General features: G+C 45.5%; 1 protein-coding gene across 1 annotated transcript in view; it reads left to right on the top strand.

Moving 5' to 3' along the window:
• The window catches only part of COL22A1 (collagen type XXII alpha 1 chain), a 237,243-nt gene that overhangs the window by 28,480 nt on the left and 183,480 nt on the right, over positions 1-25,283 (top strand). The window contains exons 2-3 of the mRNA XM_059723465.1: positions 4,126-4,286; positions 5,478-6,044. Of these exons, the coding sequence (XP_059579448.1) occupies positions 4,196-4,286; positions 5,478-6,044 (658 nt within the window). The 5' untranslated portion in view covers positions 4,126-4,195. The remainder of the gene's footprint in view (positions 1-4,125; positions 4,287-5,477; positions 6,045-25,283) is intronic.

Consider the following 25,283-nt stretch of genomic DNA (forward strand, 5'->3'; position numbering starts at 1 on the left):
GGCCTGTGTGGTTTGGGGCCACCAGCCAACCTGAAGTCGGACAGCCCTGGCTTATGTGAAATTCGTCTTCCTCTCTTTCCTGCTGCGGTTCTAGTGTTTGTGACAGCTCTGAGCAGGAGGGATCCGAGTTCAAAATGTCTGGTGCACGTTTCTAGATGTCTCTGGCTACTTAGCTTCTCCTCCTGCCCTACTCTACCGTTGCATCCCATGCTTTGCCCCTCTCTTCTTTATTTTCCCATTATTCAAATGACACTTCTCAACATGCAGGCCTGTTTCCTCTTTCACACGTATTTTCTGCCAGCATAACACCCTGGGCCCTGGATGACCCTGCAGTGGAGGATGCAACCCTTGTGGGCCAGGCTGTGGTGTGTGTATGGGGAGGAAGGAAAAGGGGAATCTCTTTTCCTTGCATCTTCCTCTGTTGTTTTTTGAAAACATACTTTGCTGACTAAATTGATGTTCCTTTCATGCCTGTTATAATAGTAATAATAAGCCTATTCTAAAATGAATTAAAAAAATGAGGAGGAGGTAGCTTTTAGAAATAATACTAGAAAAGGCATGTATGCCATCACACATGAGAGAGGTGGACAAAGCCCAGCTGTCAGTCAAGACCAAGAAAGACAGCAAGGCCAATTATCATTGAAGATTGCTTTGCCCAAGCATACAATCCACAAAGTGTTTTGCTTGTTCCTTTGTTAGTCTAAAATGCTGGCTGAACTCGTGCAAGATGTTGGAAGCGAAGGCAATTTAGAAGCTTTGTGTTTGGTTTTCTGAATATAGAAAGTGGTGTTTGTTCGGCTCTGAGATGGTATGAATAACCAAGTAAAAGGGGCCTATGCTGTAAGCTTAGGGGAGCCATGTTGCATTTATTCCTGTAGTTTCCTGTTGGGGATGCCATTTCCATGGGGCGTCATGTATAAACTGCATTCTTACTTCTTTTGTTCTCAGTAGATTAGTACAAGCAGGGTGTCTCAGCCAGTGAACCAGCCAGTTGGGCAATAAAACCGGGTAGCAAAGGTGTTTGTGCTACCCTGCTTTAGAAACAGCAAATTTGGGGGAGTCATTATGAAAAAATGCCTCTGTAATGTCTCTTAGGTGCATATAGCATCCATAAGTACCCTTCTGTTTTAAGAACTTGGGATTCCCCTGAAACTAAAATCTTCCCATCACTAGCACCCCTCTATCCACCCCTCCATCTGGCAATGGCCTTGGAGAAAAATATTGATCTTCCTCTATAACCTCAAGACTGAAATTCATAGTGCAGGAGCCCTCCTTGAATGATGTTTTGCCTCCAGTCTTTCTATTTTCGGACGTGCTGAAGTTGAATTTTATTCATATCAGTAGTTCTGCTCACTTGAATGAGACCAACCAGTTTGTGTAAAGTTATTCATTAGTGTGTGGGATGAAGGTCTCAGTTGATTTGTCCCCAGTGTAATATAGATGACACTATGATGTATTCTGGTACAATTATATAGAGTGTTTTGAGTGACATCAATATATGTTATAGTCACCACCTGTTACAGCTTAAATTTTGCATTGGTGTTTAGATTTTGATTCTTAGTATCAAAAATGTGTTTTGGACTATCTTTTTTCAGTTTTGTGCAGTGTCACGTTGCTCTTCGAACTAAGAAGAAGGGCGTGGGGGAATGAGGGAGAGAGGGAACCACAGGCTCCATTCTCCATCTTTTTTCCAGCTTACATGTAGCACGGTTCTTTGGCCTGGTCACGTAAAATTATTGGCAAGTATCATGATTTATGATCATGATCTGCTAGGAAGGAAAGTGCCTTGTATGCAGAAAGCTGCCCAGATGGGGCAGACATGATGACACCAGGCCAAGGGTGGCCTAATGGCACCTGGGTAAGATTAGAAACCACTCCACAGTTTAGTCCAGAAATCTTCAGCGTCATTGCTCTGTGTCTGGACATTCATGGCATTCAAGAATTAGCATTGTTTTCTAAAGTAGCCTTTGCCAGCTGTTAACCCGCATGCACCCCGGATCAGAAGGTATCAGTCAGAATGACTTCACTGATATTTATTTATACCAGATTTCTGATGCTAAAATACCAGTGTTTGCAGAGGAATATATTTAAAATGATGGGACTGAAAAACCTCAGTGCTACTTTCAAATACATTGGTTGTTAGCCCTTTGAAGGAGAGGGAGTGTAGTTTCAGTGGGGCATGTCTATGCAAACGAATTCTGATTTCAGTAATACGTGTGGGCATACACGGACATGCGTGCACGCATGTTTTAACTCCGTTATAGGTATAGGTGGATAGACATAAATGCCTAATTCAGTTTTCAAGGTGGGCCTCCTTGTTTGATTGCAACTGAACCTTGCTGTGTCGTAGTGACACCTGCTGGAAAAAGATTGAATGACAGAACCTAGGAACAGCCTCAGGGTTGCTCTCTGCTAGGGATAATTATATTAAATCGATAGCTTTTACCAGCACGTTTGTTTTCGAACCTTTCCTTGCATTCATTCCTTGCTGCATACTCACTTCCCCGTGTTTCTTGTCTGAGTGTCAGAGGAAGCGCCTCAAACGTTATTTCTCTGTTCCTGCGTGCAACTGTGGGTCTTTGAAAAGACAGGGCCTTGCAGTCATATGGGTGTAATGAGTTATAGCTGCACAACTGGCTTGTAGTTTATTCTTTTTTCCAGCTTAGGTCTTCATTTCGTTTAGAGGGACTTTGTCAAGACTGGTCAAATGCTGAACCGACCAAGCTGACTTCTTAAATAAAATCTTGGCAACTCCATCATAAATGTTTATGTTTGTCCTTTAAATGTAATGTTTGAAAGATGGGGAAAACAGCCTAACATTTATGAAAAAGCCCATAATAACACGTGCATTCTGTTGCTTATGAACAACCTACTGCCGATGTGTTCAGAAGTAGTGAAGGGAACAAGCCTTCAGAAGATGATGCTACTCAAGTCACTTAAGCCAAGTCAAATACAGGAAAAATATGTTGTAGGGAATAATGCTGTGAACTAGGAAAACTGGACTTAGACCCTGGGACAGAAACTTTAAGATGTTGATTTGGACAACATAGCTGATGGCATTTCAAGTTGGGGATGGTTTTCCTGCATGTGTGTGAACAGCACAGAGAACACAGCAAGCCTTATTTTATCCCTGTATAGATAACACACAATGATTCTCCACCTGGTGTTTTTGCTTAAAAAAATCAAGCCTAGTATTAGAAAGCTTAGAAAATCTTTTAACAGGCCAGGCTGAGTTTCTAGTATGTAATAATATAATTGTGGGTGATGTTTTGGAGCTTCAATTTAGCTGGGCTGAAACGAGAGTGTCTATGCTGGCTTAACTAAACTGGTTTAAAATGACACTTATTTGGCTAGGTACAGCCATTCAAAAAGCCCGAGGCGGAATCAGTCTAAGTTATGTGATTTTCTGTAAGTGCCGTAGTTTAGATCAGAAGTAAACAGGACACACATTTGCCCTTTGGTGGGAGGGTGGTGCAAATATTAGCCTGGGTGTGCCATTTTTAAACCAGCTGATGTGTGCCAAACATCTGTTCTGTTATGGGTATAGACTGGTTTCCGATCACGTATATCAGTAAAAGTGTAATGTGTGGCCTTTAAGTTAAACTGGCGTGTTTTTCTTGTGTGGACAAGGTCTAAGTTACCTGTTGCAAATTATGAAAAGTACTAAATAGTATTAGCACTCAGTGGCCTCAAACAATTGAAAGGAGTCCCTAGTGAAGCAGCAGCTGGTGGCTGATGATGACTGGCAGCAAACTTAGCTCAAGAGGTGTATACCTCCTGATGAGGGATGCGTGTGAAGCCCAAATCAAGAATGGTTTCCAATGCTGTGCATTAATTACCTATTATAGATGGGCTCATTTACAATAAAATCATCTGGCGATCTTTCCCCTTTGTCATCTCAGGCTTCTGTGGCTTTGAGAGAGTCTACAGAAAGACCTGATCCTTTGGGAAGAAGAGGAATTCCTTGCGTCTTTGTCTGCACAGTCCATAGCTGTTCATATCAAATGAAAGTTTGAAGAAGATATGTCCCTAAAGGTGTGGTTCCCATGAACCACATTGTCACTGTTGCTGTTTCTGCTTGATGAGTTAATGGCTGTGCATCACTTTCCTCCTCTTTCTTCTCAGGCAGGGGATTGGATTCGTAAACATTTCCCACCACGGCAAAGAGACAAGCCTGTGAAAGAAGGAGGGAGGTATGTCCCCTCTGGAAAGAGAGTGGGTGCCCTTCATCCTGATTCTCCTTACACTTGTGTGGGGTGGAGAGAGAATTCAGGCACAAAGAGCAGGTACGTGGTGATGCTCCAGTATCCAGACCATGGCAAATAGCCACCTAGATTTTGACTTTAATTGTGAAGGGAAAGGGGTAGAAAGACAAACCAAGGAATGCACGGGCCTTTATATGGATATACTAAAGCAGGGGTAGGCCAAATGTGGCCTGTGGGCCGGATGCGGCCCGCCAGACCATCCTATCTGGCCCGCAGGGCCCCTAAAAAATTTAGAAAATTAATATTTATCTGCCCCTGGCTGCTTGTCATGCGGCCCTTGATGGCTTGCCAAGCTCAGTAAGCGGCCCTCCACCCAAAATAATTGCCCACCCCTGCACTACAGTACATATATGTAGATCTACAAATAGCTTGCAAATGTTCAGGCAAGGCACTGAAAAAGCCCCTTGGGTAATATGCCTTGCTTGTGGGTTGCTGGGAAATATATGCAAGTCTGGCTTTGCAGTGCTAGAGAATTGTGATTTGCAGTGTGCAAGTATTTTGGATTATGCAGGATTTGGGTTATAAATATCTTGACTGAAACCAAAAAGTTCAGTTAGAGGGTTGGGGAAAGAAATGCTAATAAAGGAACGGTCCTTTGTTGTCAAGGAAGCAGCTCTAGTATTCGAGGAATCATCATCCTTCAGTCAACATTTGCTGGCCAACAGAATCAGAATAATCTTGTTATAAACTTGCTTCACCAAGACGTCCTGCTGAAGAAAAGAATTGCTTTTGGTTGAATATAAATAAAGCATAATGTTAATTTAACAGGGAATATGGAAGCTTTCCTGTTCAAGATCAAGGTTAGCACAGGCAAAGTCAAAACAGATCTCTTGATCCATGAAAATCTTTTTCAGTGTGTTGCATTAGCCGAAGGAATGGAAGGGGGAGTGTACGGAGGCTTTAAAGAGAAAAGTAGCCTCATATACATGCAGCCAGTGTAGGCAAAGGATTGAGTCGAGATATAATGAGTAGCACTGAAAAAGAAAGGGTCTGCGTGTCAAAGCTACGGAGATGTCTAGATCTACTAGACTTTTACTAGTATCACTGGGGAAAGAAAGGCTGGAAACTTGAACCTCCATCCCCACTGCAGGACAGAGATCCATGCCTCTGGCACAGCCGCAGTACTCCCAACAGGCATGCCTAGACAGCTAGCACGGCAGGTGATATTCCTCTTCCAGCTTTTCTCAGTAATACCTCCTGTTGCTCCCGCAGGTTGCAAGAATGTCCATTACGACCTTGTCTTCCTCCTGGATGCCTCTTCCAGCGTGGGCAAAGAAGATTTTGAGAAGGTCCGACAGTGGGTGTCAAACCTGGTGGAGACTTTTGAGATTGGACAAGATAAGACCCGCGTGGGAGTGGTCCGGTACAGTGATCGGCCAACCACAGAATTTGACCTAGGAAGGTACCAAACTCGTGAGGAAATCAAAGCAGCTGCAAAGAACATTAAATATGATGGGGGCAATACAAACACCGGGGATGCCCTCCGGTACATCAACACCTATAGCTTTTCCAAAGAGGCTGGTGGGAGGCCTAGTGACCGGGCCATTAAGAAAGTGGCCATCCTTCTGACTGATGGGAGGAGCCAGGATTATGTCTTGAACCCAGCCACTGCAGCACGCAAGGCTGGGATTCGAATTTTTGCGGTAGGAGTGGGTGAAGCTTTGAAGGAGGAACTGGATGAAATTGCTTCTGAGCCCAAGTCTGCTCACGTGTTCCACGTCTCTGATTACAATGCCATTGATAAAATACGAGGGAAACTGAGAAGACGTCTCTGTGAAAGTAAGTGGTGGTGGTCTTAACTGTAATGGGAAAAAAAAGACTTAAAATGGGGATAGTTGTGAAGCTGTGACATCCTTTCTTACTCCTTACCTTTCCTTATTGACTCTTATTCCCTTATAATTCTATCCTCTCCTCTATCCACTATTCCCTAGAATTTTCCATTCAACGGGTGGTCGCAGAAGTGCTTTCTTCTGAGTTTAAGAGCCAAGACAACATTGCAGAAGGGTCCGTTTCCAGTAGAAAACTGGAGAGAAAGAGAGAGGAGAGATTCATTTTTATTTTGATATGGTTTTATAAGTGTCATATGTTCCAGTTCGCTGGAAACTCTGATCTCACCAAGCCCTACATGCAGTCTAATCTTGTACAGACCCAAAGCTTGATGCCTTGCCCTGTGCAGCCTGTATGGGGGTGAGGCCTGCAAGCCATGTTGGAAGCTGCATGAGCTCCTTAATTCCTCTACAGCCAGAATATGCTTTGATCTGCTAATTGACCTCCAAAGCTGGGGTACTCTGTGAGCTCTGGGTGCAAATTGAGATGTTCTTCTCTGCCTGTGCTGGGGTTCGCAGACTATTGTATGTCATTTTTACTCTAGGCAATGGAGACTTCATGTGGGGATCTCTAGAGGGATGGTATTCTCCTGTCATTGGTATCCCAGAAACTTAGCTGGAACATCTGGGCATTTATACATGTGCTCCAGGAGTTGTTGGTGTGGTGGGGTGGGGGGAGCATAGATTCATAGATACTAGGGTTGGAAAGGACCTCATCAGATCATCAAGTCTGACCCTCTGCTTGGGCAGGAAAAAGTGCTATCCAACCTCCTCTTAAAGACCCCCAAGATGCCTATCCAACCTCCTCTTAAAGACCACCAAGGTAGGAGACAGCACCACCTGCCTTGGAAACCCCTTCCAAGTTTTGGCTGCTCTCACCATGAAGAAGTTTTTCCTGAAGCACTTTTATTAGAGTGGCTCTAAGAGCTACTGTAATTACAGTCCAAAGAGTATCTTGTGTATCAGCATCCCTGTACTTCAAAAATGGTGGTGGGGATGCTTTTATCAAATGAGCTTTAGATAAAGCGCCCTTGCTGCCATTTTGGAGCATGGGGTTGCTTACACATAGGACACAGGAGGCTGCTGGAGTGTGGTAATTACCATGCTCCAGCAAACTCAATCAAGTCTGCTCTAACGTGTTCAAATTCCAGTGTGACAGAGCAGCCTCCCTGCTCATGTATAGGCGCCCTCAGCCACCACCCAGTGCTGCAAGGGTTTCCGGCTATGGAAGCTTTGTGGTCTTTATTGTCCTTGAGGAGGTTAAGGTTGCTCTGTAGCCTGATGACATTGCCCTGCATCCTGGGGTTGAATACGCTAAAGCTGATGAGTCTTTGTGTGATACCTTGACCTGGGGCTACAGTGAAGATGCTCAGGCAGTCACACTGGGCAGGTAAGTCACTTTATGGTGACTATGTAGCACCCTATTGGACTGACTTGAGCGTGAAGTGTGCATCATGGCATAAATGTGCATTATGGCATTCATTTATTTCCTTCTGTGATTTCATATTATAAGGAAAATAATGTATTCACCCATTGCTTTGGGCACTTGTGTGCTTCTTTGCATAGAGTGACTAGGCCTGGAGGCACAAGCATTATGATGTTGCATAATAGCATCAAGATGTGACTTCTTCCCTCAGCTCAAATGAAAATAGGCAGGGACATTAACTGTGTCATGAAAGGGAGTCAGGCTGATTATTAGCTTGATGTAATGCAGATCCATAGGGTTAATCCTTTTTTACAGTAAAATCCTCTGGTCTTATGTATTTGAGGTCAGAGTGGGCTGGGAAGAATTGTGCTGTATGTTATATCTTATAAGTGCATCTGTACATTTTGATGGATCCAGCATGGCTTGACAATCTGCTGAAATGTGTGCCTATTATTAGGAAAACATCTTCTTCCAATTAATAATGTGTTACAGTACATATTGGCATCTGGGGCTCTGAGTTTCTCTCATCCTCTCAAAAAGCAATTTGTCCATTTTACCAGATGTAACATTCTCTGCATATGGCATTTTGATCGTGGATTAGGGCCATAGTTTATGCATCCTTCTTAAGTTAGATCCTAAGGATTATCAAAGGCATATTGTTTTTCATTCTGAGAGCTATGATTGACACTATTCAAGCTGTCTACCACCTGCTGAAAGGGTGGCTTATGTGGGTAGGAGCGAAGCAACTTGGAGGGTGGGTGGAGAGGAAGAGCTTAGGTGTGTTGGGTATTGGGGACTCTCATGGGGAAGTGATAAAATACTGAACTAGTGAGTTGGTGCCTGTGCAAGAACCACGAATCCTAGAAAGCCGATAAAGGTCATTAGGAAGGCTGGATGGGACAGTTTTTAAACAAGCAGGCAGTGGAAAACATGCAGCTTTTGGAGAAATGCTATGGTTGGATGACTAGGTGAACATCATGTGACTAGGTGACTAGGGAGGCGGTAGTCATGGGGGACCTAAACTACCCAGACATCTGCTGGGAGACGCAGACAGCAAAGTCAAACCATTCACGCAGGTTCCTATCCTGTGTACAGGACCTCCACCTGACGCAGGAGGTACATGGTCCCACTAGGGGGAATGCCTTACTGGACCTGGTATTGGCAACGGGGGATGACATGATAGGAAACCTACATCTCGGTGGTCGCCTGGGGGACAGTGATCACCTAATAATAGAATTCTTCATAAGACGTTGAGTGGGAAAGGTAACTAGTAGGGTGAAAGTGCTAAACTTTAGGAAAGCTGATTTCAATGAACTCAGGCGTTTAGTCAAGGATGCACTATAGGCGCACCCGGGCAACTATAGGCCAGTCAGTCTCACCTCCATCCTTGGCAAAGTCTTTGAAAAAATTATCAAGGCTCAGATTTGCGAGAGCCCAGCAGGAAAAATTATGCTGAGGGGAAACCCGCACGGGTTCGTAGCAGGTAGATCATGCCTGACTAATCTAGTCTCTTTTTATGACCAGGTTACAAAACGCCTGGACGCAGGAGGAGGGGTTGACGCTGTTCACTTAGACTTCAGGAAGGCCTTCGATACGGTATCCCACCCCATACTGGTGAACAAGTTAAGAGGCTGTGACTTGGATGACTGCACAGTCCAGTGGGTGACGAATTGGCTGGAGGGTCGCACCCAGAGAGTTGTGGTGGATGGGTCAGTCTCGACCTGGAAGGGTGTGGGCAGTGGGGTCCCGCAGGGCTCGGTCCTTGGACCGATACTCTTCAATGTCTTAATCAGTGACTTGGATGAGGGAGTGAAGTGTACTCTGTCCAAGTTTGCAGATGACACAAAACTGTGGGGAGAAGTGGACACACCGGAGGGCAGGGAACAGCTGCAAGCAGACCTGGACAGGTTGGACACATGGGCACAAAACACCAGAATGCAATTCAACAAGGAGAAATGCAAAGTGCTGCACCTAGGGAGGAAAAATGTCCAGCATACCTACAGCCTAGGAAATGACCTGCTGGGTGGAACGGAAGCGGAAAGGGATCTTGGAGTCCTAGTGGACTCCAAGATGAACATGAGTTGTCAGCGTGACGAAGCCATCAGAAAAGCTAATGGCACTTTATCGTGCATCAGCAGATGCATGATGAACAGAACCAAGGAGGTGATAATTCCCCTCTATCGGGCGCCGGTCAGAACTCAGTTGGAGTAGTGCGTGCAATTCTGGGCGTCACACTTCAAAAGGGATGTAGATAACCTGGAGAGGGTCCAGAGAAGGGCCACTCGTATGGTTAAGGGCCTGCAGGCCAAGCCCTATGAGGAGAGACTAGGGCACCTGGACTTCTTCAGCCTCTGCAAGAGAAGGCTGAGAGGCGACCTTGTGGCTGCCTATAAGTTCATCATGGGGGCGCAGAAGGGAATTGGTGAGGTTTTATTCACCAAGGCGCCCTTGGGGGTTACAAGAAATAATGGCCACAAGCTAGCAGAGAGCAGATTTAGACTAGACATTAGGAAGAACTTCTTCACAGTTAGAGTGACCAAAGTCTGGAACGGGCTCCCAAGGGAGGTGGTGCTCTCCCCTACCCTGGGAGTCTTCAAGGGGAGGTTAGATAGGCATCTAGCTGGGGTCATCTAAATCCAGCACTCTTTCCTGCCTAGGCAGGGGGTTGGACTCGATGATCTATTGAGGTCCCTTCTGACCCTAACATCTATGAATCAGAATGGCAAGGGACATTTTAGTCTTGGTAAGTATGGGGTGTGACTGTGCTGTTGGGCCAAGTCAGGGCCTCCAGGTTGTGTTTTCAAGTAAAGCAGTTAACCAGCAGTTTCATCAACACTTTATCAAAAAAAGAGGTTTACAAATGTTTACTAGCTGTAGCATGAGGCATCTTCTGTATCATTAAGGCTGACTTTTGCTTTCCATTTCCCTTTTAATGTGTGGCCTATTTAGGATTAGGTTAGAAGAGACCTTTCGCTGGCATGAACAATGTTATATTGAAATGGACCTTGAAAGAGGTTGTGGAGGTATCGCTAGTGGAGGTCTCAAGACTCAGACTGGATAATGTGGTGGAGAGCTGAGGTTTGAAGATGAATGGTGCAGAGAGGCTTGGAATGAAAGGACATAGCAGAAGTGTCTTTTCTCTAATCTGCTGACCAATGAAGACTTACCCAGTCCAACTATTGGCAATACTACTAAACCTGGAAGACCAGAGCAGTAGCCTAGCTCCTGGATCTGGAGTAACAGCTTCTCAGAATTACTTGTTTCTGGTCCTGCTAGATGTTTATTTTGAACCGTCATTACATCTTGCTATCTAAAACCAAATTATCCATCATTGAGAGTTGGTTACTGAGTGAGTTACTGGTATTTTAGTCCAATGCGATGCTATTCAGCACTCTGGAAAACAACACATGCACTCAGTTGACACTGTCAATGACAGATATTTTTACCAAACTACTCCTTTTACATTCTGGACTATAGTTAGCAGACCAAATTGGGTGATGGCTTTGCATGATGGCTGGGGAGATGTATTTCTGTACAAATTCCAGGGATGTTCAATGGGTCTTCATGCTTCAAAATAGGGTTTATGTTCACGTGGTTTAGCATCGAGAGCAGGCAGGTGTGGAATAGTTAAAAACATGTTGGCACCATCTTCCTGTTGAAAGGTGAATGAGAAACCTACACTTTTCAGAGTTACAATGTTTCAATGGGGGATGCCTTGGAAGGTGGATTCAACATGATAAGTGCAAGCACATAGACAGCCGCTGATCTTAGTCAGGAGGTGCTGGTGATTGTTGCTGGATGTGCTGGTTGTGGGTTTATTTTTTTTTGAGATCTAGCCCTTGCAAGCCAAAATCACAGATATTCCCAGACTGTTGGGGTTTCTCTTGAGAGCAGACCAACATCAGCCAAAACTGGGGATGAGTCAAGGACTTCTGGTTTGAGACCAGCTCATAGGCTTCCCTTTGGAAAAGTCTTGGTTTCACGGATGCCCCGGCATGCATGAGCTATCCACAGTTCAGTCACATTTTCTTTAAACATTTTAATAATTATTCAATAAGAAAGCTTTTAAAAATCGTATCTCTCGCTTCACAGATTTTAATTTCTGCTGGCTGTGGTGTGAAGGGCGGTAGCACAGCCAAAACCACACCAGTCACTCTTGCTCTGAAATATGGCCTTCTGTCTGCCAGGAAGCAAGTTAGTGGGATGTAGGAGCAGAGAGGCAGCGAGTGGTATCTTGGGAAGCAGTATGACCATTAGTTCCTCCAACCTCTCTGTTGCTGTTGCTTTGAATTTGCAACAAGGCAGCTTCTCCTTGCAGGACTGATGGTTACTCTGATGCAGAACCTCAATTTTGGAGGTGACTTTCCCCATGGGGAGCACTGGGGCCTGATACAGTCAGTTTTGATACTCAAAGCCTTGGGGCAGTCAGGGTCTGGCTGCTGTGAGTGCCACTGCTCCTCTTTCATGTTCCAGGATGAAAAGACTTGTTTCTGTTTAATTTGCACAGTATAGTTCTGGAAATAACCCAGTGGGAAGACACACGAGCAACAGAGATTTTGAATGATATTCTGTCCTCTATTTCTGTTAGACTTTTAGGGGATCTTTACCAGCCAAATGTAAAGCTAAAGTTCATGAGTTTAAAACAGACTTATAGTGAAGTCTCTTGCATTCCCCTTCTGGTGTAGTAACTTCATTTATTCTACCAGTTACATACAAGTACAAAACAACACAAAACAAGTACAAATGCCAGAAAATGAACAACTCGCAGAAGGGAAGTCTAGAACAGATCCACCTTGTCTTCTTGCAATACTTCCTTGTCAAGCTCACGTCCCTTCTTCTGCACAAGAACCTTTCTGCTCTGTTGTAATATCTTACTCCTTTTTCTTTCACATAGTTCAGGTAAGGAATCCCTCTGAATGCGATTTCTTAAGTGTAACAGCAGAAGAAGAAAAAAACATTGATCTTAAGCAATGTCCCAGGCATTAGAAAGGAATGTGGAAGCCATCAGAAGATGTACAGATGTGAGCCAGGAAAAATTAGAAGCTAAGAAAAAAATAATGCGCAGATTAAACAACCAAAGGGGAGAAATATTGCAGTTATGGGAGACGTTTTTAAACAGCAAAAGAACAAAAATAGAAGACAGACCCAAGGCAGGAACATACTGTTGTGTGCTGGAAGTCATTAGTAGGTTGTTTTTCAAAAGCACCTGCAGCCCGTACTGATTTTGTTGGAGCTTTAGACACGTTTGAAAATTAGGCCATAGGGCAACTCTGTGAAGTCATTTGAAGCTTTTACATCTTTTCCAGTGGGCTCCAAGTTGGACTCTTTAAATGCTGGAGCAAAAGGGAGGACACTTATCTTTTAGGACAGTGGGGAGGCAACTGTTTTGGCATGCCACAGGTTAGTCTTGCCCCCTCTCGGAGTGCCCCTCTGATCCCCTTCCCCTGATGCTCTGCTTTCTGCTCCCAGCCCTGTGCTCCCTGCCTGATCTGTGGCTCTGCCTTCTGCTCCCTGCCTGATCTGTGCCTCTGCCTTCTGCTTCCAGCCCTGTGCTCCCTGCCTAATTTTCTGCTCTGCTTTTCTGCCCTGTCTGCCGCTGGGCTCCCTGTCCCCTCCCCAACCTGCCACATACAGAGGCTGCCCTTGTGGCACTTGTGACACCTTAGATCGGGGGGGGGGGGGTGCTCTCTTTCTTGGTGCTCTCACATTGTGATGGACTGATGAGGAACATTAGATAACGAGAAAGGTTGGCTGCGTGCACACAGCCAAGCCTAAGCAGCTGGGCAGGCCCTCAACAGCAGTCATAACCGAAGCGCAACTAAAACCCTCTGAGATTCCAGGTTTCTTTATAGCCTTTTTTGTCCAAACAAAGGAGAGAGCCTAGCAGAGACTCTTGCCCTTCCCTTTATGAAGCTCAGTGGCCTTTAAACGGCCAAGGTACATGCACAGGGCCTTTCCGATTCTCATGTGTCCATCACTTTCTGCCTTCTAGGCAAGCGGTCGGCCCTTATTGCCTTACCCTAGAAGGTGCTGCGTGTTTTTAACGCTCTGGGTCTGTGTGTCTTTAATGCTGTTCCTCCTCTGTCTTTACATGTTCTATAATCTCACCAATTCAAAGCTGTATAGCATTATTTTGTACCCTCTGGGTGCAGGTTTCAGTGATTTACATGAGGTGCTTGCACAGGCCTTGGCTCAAGGAGGTATTCCTCCCCGGCAGATGCATCCAGGTCTGGAGTGCACGGCTAGGATTTAACTTCTTCTGTTTAACTGATGGGGCTGGTTGGGGGAGTCTGCTGCTATGACGTAGGCGTTGGGACAGAGAGCCTGGAGCTGTGTTGTGTCTCTAGGGAGCTGTTCGTGGACCATGCGTCTCTCTGCAGCACGTTATGCTGAAAGATTTAAATAAAGATGCAAACTTTAAATAGAAAAGCATAATTCGGCAAGGCAGGTGCAATTCATTTACAGCAGACATGGGTAAGGCAGATTCTCTTTGGAAGCAGTTAAACGGAAACATTAGTTCTTCTTTCTCCCTTAGCTGCTATTAAAATATCTATGGAACAATCGAGAGGGAATCGTGTCCAGCACATGCTACCTACAGAAGGAAAATGAACAGGATTGCCTTTGAAGTTTAATTAGAAGCCACATAGGAAACACTACTTGGGCCCAACACATGATCCTTCCTCATTACCTTCATGGGGCAAAAGAGAAGATCTAGGATTTTGGGAATTGGGGTGCAGTGGGGTGGACCCTGGAGCTGACCAATTACCTGTTCAGCTTGGGAGGGGGCCCCAGCAGTTTGGGGTCTTGGGTGGGTGAGCCAGTCAGCAGGCTCTGCTAAGTTAGCTGGGGAAGAGGGGAGGGCAGCTCTGCTGGGATTGGGCTCTCAGCTGCCCCTGCTTCCCCCGCTAGATCTGCTTCTGAGCCTGCTCTACCTTTGTCTCTGCCAGTATGGAAAGGTTAATTCCCCTGGAACAGCCTTGCCTGGGACTCAGCACAATTTGGTTCAACTTGAACTATTTTGAAGCAGGGCAGGCACGATCCACTGGCTGGAAAATTGGCTCCGGGGTCGGACCCAGAGGGTAGTAATTGATGGAAGTCACTGATCGTGGTGTCCTGTGACCAGTGGGGTCCCCCAGGGCTCTGTCCTTGGACCCATACTGTTCAACATCTTCATTAACGATGTGGACACTGGAGTCAGAAGCGGACTGGCCAAGTTCGCTGACGACACCAAACTTTGGGGCAAAGCATCCACACCAGAAGACAGGCGGATGATCCAGGCTGACCTGGACAGGCTCAGCAAGTGGGCGGATGAGAATCTGATGGTGTTCAACGCCGATAAATGCAAGGTTCGCCACCTTGGGAAGAAAAACCCGCAGCATCCTTATGGGCTCGGCAGTGCTATGTTGGCTAGCACTATGGAAGAAAGAGACTTGGGGGTCATCATTGACCACAAGATGAACATGAGCCTGCAATGTGATGCTGTTGCTAGTAAAGCGACCAAAACGCTGGCTTGCATCCATAGATGCTTCTCAAGCAAATCCAGGGACGTCATTCTCCCCCTGTACTCGGCCTTGGTGAGGCCGCAGCTGGAGTACTGCGTCCAGTTTTGGGCTCCACAATTCAAAAAGGATGTGGAGAAGCTTGAGAGAGTCCAGAGAAGAGCCATGCGCATGATCAGAGGTCAGGGAAGCAGACCCTACGATGACAGGCTGAGAGCCATGAGGCTCTTTAGCCTGGAAAAGCGCAGGCTCAGGGGTGATCTGATGGCCACCTATAAGTTTATCAGGGGTGACCACCAGTATCTGGGGGAACGTTTGTTCACGAGAGCGCCCCAAGGGATGACGAGGTCGAATGGTCACAAACTACTACAAGACCGTTTCAGGCTGGACATAAGGAAGAATTTCTTTACTGTCCGAGCCCCCAAGGTCTGGAACAGCCTGCCACCGGAGTTGGTTCAAGCGCCTACATTGAGCACCTTCAAGATGAAACTGGATGCTCATCTTGCTGGGATCCTATGACCCCAGCTGACTTCCTGCCCTTTGGGCAGGGGGCTGGACTCGATGATCTTCCGAGGTTCCTTCCAGCCCTAAAGTCTATGAAATCTATGAAGTAAAGTTTTAGAGCTCAAGGATCAGGCATTTCCTAACCACAGAAAAGTTGATCGGACCATTTCAGGTCAGGTCCTAATTGTGACTTCCTCTGAGATGTTTGCAAATAGCAGTCTACGTGTTGTCTCTTAAACCGTATTCACATCACCTGAACATCGCACCAGTTTTGGAAGCCCTTTCACTGATTCAACACGGCCATACTCAAACCTGGGCAGTACATCTGCTGTATTTGTATTGCTGCTGTATTCCTGTTGCAACTATATTCAGAACAACCTGCCTACTAAAAGCAGAGCACATTTCTGTTTCGGAGGTGTTTACTGACGCGCTGTGTGGATATAAGGCCTGCTACTGGCTTTATGCTGTGCTGAGTTTTATTCAGAAGGCTGTGATGTTTCCCCTTATGTCCAGGGCTAATGCAAGGCCTAAGTTCCCTATTAGACACTTTTTTTGAAGTTTAGCATGGGATTTAGCTGCATGCAAGCCTTGTTCTGGACCTGTGCAATACTAGAGAATTTAATCTGAGAGCTATTAGGTTGCATGAGTTCACATGCCAACCAGAACTACCAACACTTTTTTTTTATTTTTGACTCAGCAGAAATTTCTTCAACATATTACTGTCGTTTGCAGAAGAATCTCCGACCTCAATTTACTATATACTTTCTATAGACATTGTCATTCAAAGAGATCACATTGCACTGGCCTGCTAAGAATATTCCTTCCTCGGTGTTAGAGGCGCTGCTCTGTTTAAGCTGATGGGCTATTTTTGTGAGCAAATTGTAGGGTTAGGGTTTCATTCTTGCTGGGGATCTTATGAGTTCCACCCACAGGCCGTATTCCCTTTTTTCACGTTGGTGATGTGCTTGCAGTGTTTTTTCCTTCAAATTCCAAATGAGTTGGGCCTTTATTTTATCGGATCAATCTCTGGCTACATTGAACCCGTGTAAGTGAGGAACTGTAACAAACTCCGTTTCATGAATACCCTCTTCTACCCCTGCAGAAGATGAAGGGCTTTTAGAGTGCTCTCCATGAAGTTACCCTGAGTCATTGGAGAACTTGCCATTGGGAGGTTGATAGGCTCCAAATTTGGTGCTGGTAAAGAATATGAGGAACATCTTTCCCAGATGACATCATGTCTGGATACTGTATTTTTTGTATCTCTCTGGACAAAACTATTCCTGTTATCACATTGGATAGCTGAAGCCTTCCAGTGAGATCTCAATTTCAAAGGAAGATTCAGTGTCCTACCTTACCTATAGGGGCAAATGTTGCCTTGATGTATGCCCTGAGCAAACTCATGGAGGCTCAGGTCAATTGTGAGATGGCTGATCGCAGCATTGTGATCTCAAAGGATTTTCTGTATACGGAGAGACTCAGTTTAATCTGTCTCTAAGCAGTATAAGTTTGATACAGCAAAATAGCTAAGGGATGTTACCAGTCTTGCTGTGACAGACGAGACAAAATGCAGGCACTTTTTAGCTGGCCAAGATGAACACTATACATGGCACCTAGGATTAACCTTATCTATCAACATCCTGGTAAAACCTGCAGAGCTTTTGTCTTCACTAGGAAATTACAACAAAATAGATTGCATCTCTTAGCATAACCCCCCACCTTTGTGGCAGTACAGAATAGCTTCTATATAAGAGAGTGCACTAATGTGATGAGACAGGCAGTGCAGTGCTGTGGACTGAGCAGTGATCTAGGATTTGGGGGAAACTTTAACTGTTTGTGCTGTGACTTGCTTTCTGGGTCTGGGTGATTTGATTTCCATTTTTGGGGCTGGACCTTGGTGTCAAATTGATGTCAGATTGGAATTGGGTCCGAGCACATCTCTCCTCCTTTAACCCTCAGTGTTGTGTGGCTTCTGTCGCCACTCCCGGTGTTTCTGCACTGCAGGCTTATTGCATCAGGGAGCAGCACTTTTAAATGCATCACAGCGCTGTGTGCCAGCCACCACCCTGGGAGAAGTGGACTGATATTTGCTTAATGCTGCCGTCGAGTTGCGGCAAGCAGAGCTTATTAACCTGTCTTCAGTGCCTTGTTTGTCAAACATTACACTTAGGGCATGTTAGCTGCACTTGAAACACAAATGTACACGTGGTCAAGTAGCAAAGCACATGCTAAGTGCCATCATAGTGTAGCATAGTTAGGACTTTTTTCTGGCCAGGAGTATCTCCAGGTTGTATTACCTAACGCACTTTGAGCTAACGTCCGACTGCTCCCTGGAGACTCTGGTGCAGTGAGGGGGCCGGGAGCCGTAAACGGCTGTTTGTCACAGCCAGCTCCCACACCGTACTACAGCTCGCTGGAGTCTTAGTTATATGTTTTATTTAGATGGTAGTAGGTGTTACTGTGAGACTGCTCAGAAACCTTTCTAACCCATAGTAATACTACAAACTAAATAAAGCATGCCCTAAGTGTAATGTGTGACAAGCCCCTTATGCTACTTATGGCCACAGAGGAGTACCGTGCATGTTTGAGGGAACCATTGGCTTTCTGGGGTAGACCTGCCCAAAATTGGACAATATTATTTACATTTGATAGATAAGGGCTTCGGCTGGAGAGATTACCCAGTGCTGTTCTTTCACAGATATAATTGTTACTCTCTCTGTCTATGCCATGCTCCATGTCCTGGTGTCAGCAGTTTTTGTTGGGGTGGCATGAGTGCTAAGACATATGGTTGACAACCCAGAGGTTGCAAATTCACGGCCGTAGCAGAAGCGCTCATGGCACGGCCCTGTCAGATTCGAACAAATCTGTGAATTCTGCTAAATACCTTGTCACACAAGGACATGAAGAAGGAAGTCACTGGAGACCATTCTCATTGACCAAGGCCCATTGATAGCTATGCCATATGTTTAGGGATAATGCGACACTGCTAGAGTATCCTTGAATCATGCTGCAGACAAGATTTCACCTGTGACAGGAGTGGGTTACACTCCCTTTATCATTGTCTTCCTTCTAAACAGCATGATAAATTGGCCTTTGAAGAAGTATGCACTGTGTTAGCAGCTGCTGCAGTCTGTTGACTCACTACAGCACGGAAACAATGCTTTAAAGACCAACTAATGGCTGAAATACAATTAAGGGTGGCAGGGAAGAAGCCAGGGAGCTGCTTTAATTAATGATGATCAAAGACACCTTTGCTGGGAATTGCCTTTTCTTCCAAGGCATGCAGGCGAGATCCTTTATGTGAGTAGTGTGCCTGGCTCTCATAAATCCATATTTGATTTGGCCATCCTTCACTTTTATTCTGTAATGAAGCTGCACTCCCAAACAAATTTCCCTCTGTATCAGGGATCAAACTCAGAAGGATCGTCAGTGCTGATCTCAGGCTTCTGTGACTTTTCCTAAAGGAGAAATGCTGTAAAATCACGTATATATTTCACACATGCAGCAAGAGATTCACCCGAGGGCCTAGGTTAATGCTGGGTGAAGATAATGGAAAGATTTATAGCGAGGTTAGTGGACTTTGGATCTGGAGAGAGGGCTGGACCATAATACCAAGTAGGTTAAACTGATTCAGCAGAGTATTTCTCCATGTGCTTATGTCCATCCTTGTTCAAAATGATTTAAGGCCCTGGGTAAGTCTTTTTCACTTTGGGCCAAGTGCTTGAGAAACCTAAATCCCATTGGGCGCATCTACATGAGACGCTTAATGCCCTTTGGACTAATTCTACTGCGCATTAGTGCAGCTGGCAAAAACCATGCTAATGCACAGTAGATTAGTCCAATGGGTATTAAGCATCACACAAAAAGCATTCATCTGTGATAATGTGCAGTAGCACCGATTACGGTACATTAAGTTACTGCCATAATTATGATGCATTCATGAACACACCCACTGTGAGTCGATAGGAATTAGGTGCATTTGAATGTTCGACCTTTTATTTATTTATTTTTTTGTAAGTGCTATATGCTAAATCTGGGTCCTGGTTCACAAGACAGGTCCAGGCCAGGAGTTTAGTTCTTGTGCATAATACAGATACATCCTTGAATTTAGCCGTGACACTTTGGCTGATACCAGTTTTCTTGCTGCAAAACAGCTAGTAAATGTAACAGAGTATTGGCACCCGCATTAGCACGAATAGCCTGTTTTTAACCCAGCTTGAATTTGCAAATCATTCTGCTTTGAAAACCCTGATATTTTGACCTTTTCAATCTCTTAATGTTACCCAAGTGCAAAAATGCACACAAATACACGTAAGCAGAAGGCCCATGGAAGGAAAGGGCCCCTGTGTAATGGCAAGGATGTGAAAGCTGGAAAATCTCCTTGTGCCTGTCCCCCATACATGACGATCTAGCACCTGACACAATCTGGCTCTAAATGGGCACCCCATGTTTTGCCTTGATGGTGCGCTCATCTCCTTCCCACTCCAGAGCAGCTGGTCTTGCTGATGCCAGGCGAGCATGAATGCTGTTTGCCACGTTGGGCTAGTTCAGGGGTGGTACAGGACTAGGTTACAGTATAATTGTGCCAGGACTGGCCCTTTAGTCTTCTGTTCCTTTCTGTCTTTCCAATAATTGTCCTCCCTTCCTTTGTCACCACAAAATGTACAGGGGGGAAAACAGCTTTTCCTGAAAAGGGCTCTCCTCCCTGAGGCAGTCCCAGGAGGGGTTTTCCTGGAGCGGCAGGAGAATTTGCACCAGTAAATTCTTGGTTGCAGTGAAGTTTTTCCCACCTTGTTAATGAGCTTCCAGATAACCCTCCACCCCAATGCCTGAGTAGGCCAAAGGCAGGCTGGCAGCTGCCTCTTTAGGTTTTAAGCTGTTGAATCCCTGTCTCTGCTACCATATGGTTTGAAGTCAGCCAGAAGATTGGTATCCATTCAGCAGCTGGAATATGTGGGCTGCTCAGGGAGGTAGAGAATTTGCTGCGTGGGATTTCAGCTGACTCCAGCGTGCCCGGCCTCCCAGCACGAGCATTGGTGGTTCAGCATTGCAACTTCCACTCGGTGACAGCTCCATCCTTCCTCCTCCTCTCATTGCACCAAACTCTCTTGAGACCTGCCGAGAAGGGGCTCTTTGTTCTCTCTTCCCCGAACTGCTTGGGAAGTGGATGCCATCCTGTCAGTAAACGCAAATCAAACCTAGAGAACGGAAGCCACAGCGGTGGCCGAGCCTGCTATTCATGTTGGGTGGGTCTGTGATCACGTTCTGGGAGTGCAGGTTCAGAATAGAAAGGGAGATGCTTTTGGTGCACCAGTAGATGCTCAGCTTTGTGCTTTGGGGGAGGAGAGGCAAAGCGTGTGCATTCATATATGTTTATTATATATAATTTCTTTATGTTTAGGTACCCCCACCCTACCGCTGTTCTCTATTATTGTCCTAGTTCTGGCCAGGAATATAGAAAACAGATGAGTTAAGAGAATCCAGTGTCCCAATGTAACTTCATGGCCTGCCTTCATGGCTAAACTTTTCAGACTGGCTTCTAACTTCTGCCATAACTTGGAGGCCAAATTTTGTGCATCTCATAGTTTTGGATTCACGTGGGTCAAGATGCTTCCTGAAGAAGAGGAAGATTTTCTTTGCTTTGGTCTGGGAGGGATGCCCATTTCAGCTTAAGTTGTAAAACTGGTATCATATATTTTGATCAGGGATGAATTCGGCTTTACTTCAGCAAGTCTGTTTCTCTGCCAGAACAGCACTTTACTGTGAGGATACCTTTAAGCGTGTTATGTATAAATTGTTATATTGGCCCCGGGATTGCAGGAGGGAACAGCAGATCAGTAGGCTAAAAAGGCTCTTAATAATGATGTTTTATCCTTCTATACATTGAACTCCTTGGTCTTTTGAGAATAATACCCTTTACTTCCTCTTTGCCTGCATGGCCTTGTCAAGTTTAATGACAAAGGGCTATGTAGTCAGACCAGGGAGACTGCCATTTCGTATTCAGGGAAGCATAAGTAGATTTTTTTTTATTTTTAAATTGAGCTCTCTCTAGTTGTCCTGTTCTACCTCCTATAAGACTTTCTAATTCACAAAACTATGATTCACACTTACGTATTTCTAATGACTCCTTCCTTAAAACTCGGTGGTCAAGAACATGCTACGTATTGTTGTGTTTGTGGTGACGGTTTAGGGCGAAAAGAAAGAAGCTAGGTTTGTCTAATTGAATCTTTTATTGGACCAGCTGTATAATCAGGAGACCTGTTGGATAAGCTTTGAGGCACAAAATGCCCTTGTTCAGGTTGGGAAAAGAGGCAGAGAAGAATCCACAGGCACACGAAGTGGGGAAAGAGCCGTCATGAGCCTCATACAATGCTTGACTCCATGCTTCAAGCTCAACCCAGGACTTCTCTTCAGGTTGTTAGAATAGCCAACAATCTTTAACTGAATCAAATGCATTCTACAGTACCAGCATGGCTAATTACGGAAACTCCCAAGACCCCTTTAATGTCAACACCAAATGTAGAGCATGAAATATTATGTAGCCCAGATTCTGTGAAGCTCGGAGCTGGGCATACCGTTGCTTTTGCCTGAGGTTGAGTGACACCCTCTGTGGCTTCCCTCCCTTGTGGGAGGACGTGGGAGGTTATTTTAATACCAGAGTGCCTCTTGCCACCAGATCCCAGCAGCAAGAGATGGGTGGGAGGGATGCTCAAGTCTGTACATTTTTCTCCTCTGATGGTAAGTGAGGAAGGCAGATGGGCGGCAGCAACTTTTCCTAAGAGCGAGTGGAGAGAAAAATGGCAAATATGCTACTGATTAGAAGGCAAACCATGCCCTACTGGAGATGATTAAAGACAAATTGAAGATTTTGTACATAAGGCAGCAAAGTGATTTTTTTTTTCTTGTGCTGTGGCTTGGAAAGCTGCCAAGGTATTGAGTCCCTAATCAGTCAGGGGCCAGGGAAAGCACTGATGCTTAGCTAATGCCTCCCATGAAAAGAGAGTGTGCAACTGTTTCTCTCAGGTGTTTGATCCTGATGAGCTGTCACTCATGCTCCACTAGGAAGGTTTCTTGAGTTCTCCAGGCAAGATATTGTGTGGCATGTGTTGCATATTAAGGTCGTAAAGTGGTGATATGTAGGTGGTAAGTGCAGATTTTAAGAATCTAGATGGTGAGGAGGCTTAGTGCTGCCCGTGCGGGGAGCCAAGAGCGGATCTCTCCATTTGACCCAAGCATGCCGTGGCAGGGCCACAAGACAGTAATGCAGGAGGAACTAGGCCAACAACTGCTAATTAGAAGGAAGGCCTGTTCTGCTCCTGTGAGAACATTGTAATTTATATCTTCATCTCTAAGGTCATAGTGGCAAGAGTGACCCTCCTACACTGTAAGGAAATAAAGGGCAAGCACGTGACTACAGTGGGCCAAAGCTCACTTTGTCCTTATTAGCTAGGAACAGATATTCAAAAACCCTGAGCCTGAATTGGTTCAAATTTTGCAGGTTAGTCTAAGCTGGCTAGCCTAAACCAGTTTGTAACTGGACAGACATTCTCTCTGGACTGAGGAAATTCAGGCACGTGCCTGCAGTGGCTCAGGCTAGAAACCAGGGGGCGCAAGAGCAGCCCTCCCTTCCCTTGAAGAGTGCTGAGCTGAGGGGGGCATGGCCAGGCCCTGGCAGGACCTCTGATTAGGGAGGGCTGCCTACACTATCCCAGGCTTTTCCTCGCTCACTGCTTAAGGGGTGGGAGTGTTGCCAGCCCCCAGCCCCTGGCTAGCACTCTGAGGCAAGGAGGGATGTGCAGTGCATGCATCTGTTGATGACACAGAGCTTTTCAATCTCCCTCCCTGCTTCATCCTATGGTCTGCAGCAAACTGACAAGCAAGCAAGCAGGCAAGGGGAAGATAAGTGTTTCTCACTCCACCAGCAAAACAATAGTCTCTCTGACCTGTTGATTGGCTCCAAAAAACCCTAAGGCGCACACTGTTCTGTCTGCCTGTCCCCAGTGAAATTGGAGACACATGCACAGACACCTCTCAGGATTAGCTAGCATACCACATGCCTAGGGTCTGTGGGACTGGGGTCCATGCTGAGTTAAATGTGGGGGGTAGGGGGGGTGCCTTGCATAAGCAGCAAGCAGCAAGGCGGGCTGAGGCAGGGGGAAGCCAGGCAGACCCTGCTGTGCCTGCAGTCTCTGCCAGAGCTCTGGCTAGGGAGCAGAGGGGTGGGGCCAGCTCTGCTCTTTGGAGCAGAGAGCCTACCCCAGAGAGCATGTTGGGATTTGTGAGGAGCCTGGTTTATCTTAAACCAGCAAAGGGTCTGGGTTAGACATTGCATAAGCTGGTTTGACCCAAATCAGTTAAATCTGATGCTGCATTCAACCAGGTTTATCTTAAACCAGTTTCAGCCATTTTGAAACTGGTTTATGTGCACTGAACTTATGTTCTGTTACAGGTTTAAACCAGTTTCTCATCACTTAAACTGGGTCGTGTGTAATGCCTGTCCCTAGCCATTCTGGTCAATGCTGGTCATTGGATACCTCATAACAACTCCTTAAGAGACTGATTTGACCCTAATGTGTCCCTAAATAAATAGGTTGGTGGTAGTGTCACACTCATTTTGTCTCAGGAACAGCAGTAACAGTTTGGAGCAGCTGCCATGGTTCGTGTGAAGGTGTGGATGAGATTCTGATTCCCCTGCGTGACTGCAAATTTTGGAGAGAGAACCCAGGGAGTGCTTGTACCCTGCGGCGGGTGCAGGGGGCAGATGTAATATTAGTGCCGATGCCTCTTCAATTAAGGCAGTAGTGAGAGCCCTGTGGCTCTGGTCAGATGGACATACACCCTGATGTAAAAACAATTGTTTCAACCAACTGCTGTAAATGACACTTCAAGTTTCAAGGATGAACCAATGGGCTGCTATTGTGCAGTAGCTGACCAAGGAGGTGGCTCTTGCATTGGATGGTGACGTCACAAATGGGATATCCTGAAGTAAAGATACGCAAATTCTAAAGCTTATACTTGCATATTTTTACCCATGCATCTTTCAGAAGTAATTATACTCCAGGTAGGATGGAAGTATTCTGGTTTATGGAATTTGTATTACATGTCAATTTTTTTTTTTAAACACAGGTGTAATGCACCAATATAGTACATTAGCCTTCCATGTTCAAGAGAATTAGCAATGCCAGGCACTTCCAAATGGCGCAGGGCCATTTAGGAACAAGAGTAGTGGAAATACCAGGGAATAATATGACCTGCATTTGAGGCCTTGCACCTTGCACACAGGAGAATGTCTGAGCAACACCGAATCCAGGTTTGGGGTGGGTGGAAGATGGATGCTCCAAGCAACTTTTAACATCACAAATGAAATACTTTGTTCCTACGTTGCTGGTTCATATCCGAACTAAGTCATTAATGATGGTGTTGAATTGATGGTAATCTCATGGGTTGTATGACCTGGCTCCTACTTAGGTAGAAGATCACTAGTGGAAGAAGACCGCAATACAAGCCCTAGCTTTGTCAAATCCTGTGCTTGTTTACAGTGGCTTATCACATCACTTGGTCCTAAAGGATATCTTTCTTATGAGTGTGCCAGCAGGAAAATCAGTGAACTTTTTTATGGCCCAAACTTTCGGAAGTGCTTTCTGGCTTGCACTTTTTTTTTTTTTACCTTCAGCGTGTATCTCATTCTTTGGGTGTGCACGCATTTCTGGAAAATCCTGTTACAAGATCAAGTTTCTGCTAAGCTGCTGGAAGAGTGAGCAAGCTC

The sequence above is a fragment of the Alligator mississippiensis genome, chromosome 3 (assembly GCF_030867095.1).
Source record: "Alligator mississippiensis isolate rAllMis1 chromosome 3, rAllMis1, whole genome shotgun sequence".
Classification (NCBI taxonomy): domain Eukaryota; kingdom Metazoa; phylum Chordata; order Crocodylia; family Alligatoridae; genus Alligator; species Alligator mississippiensis.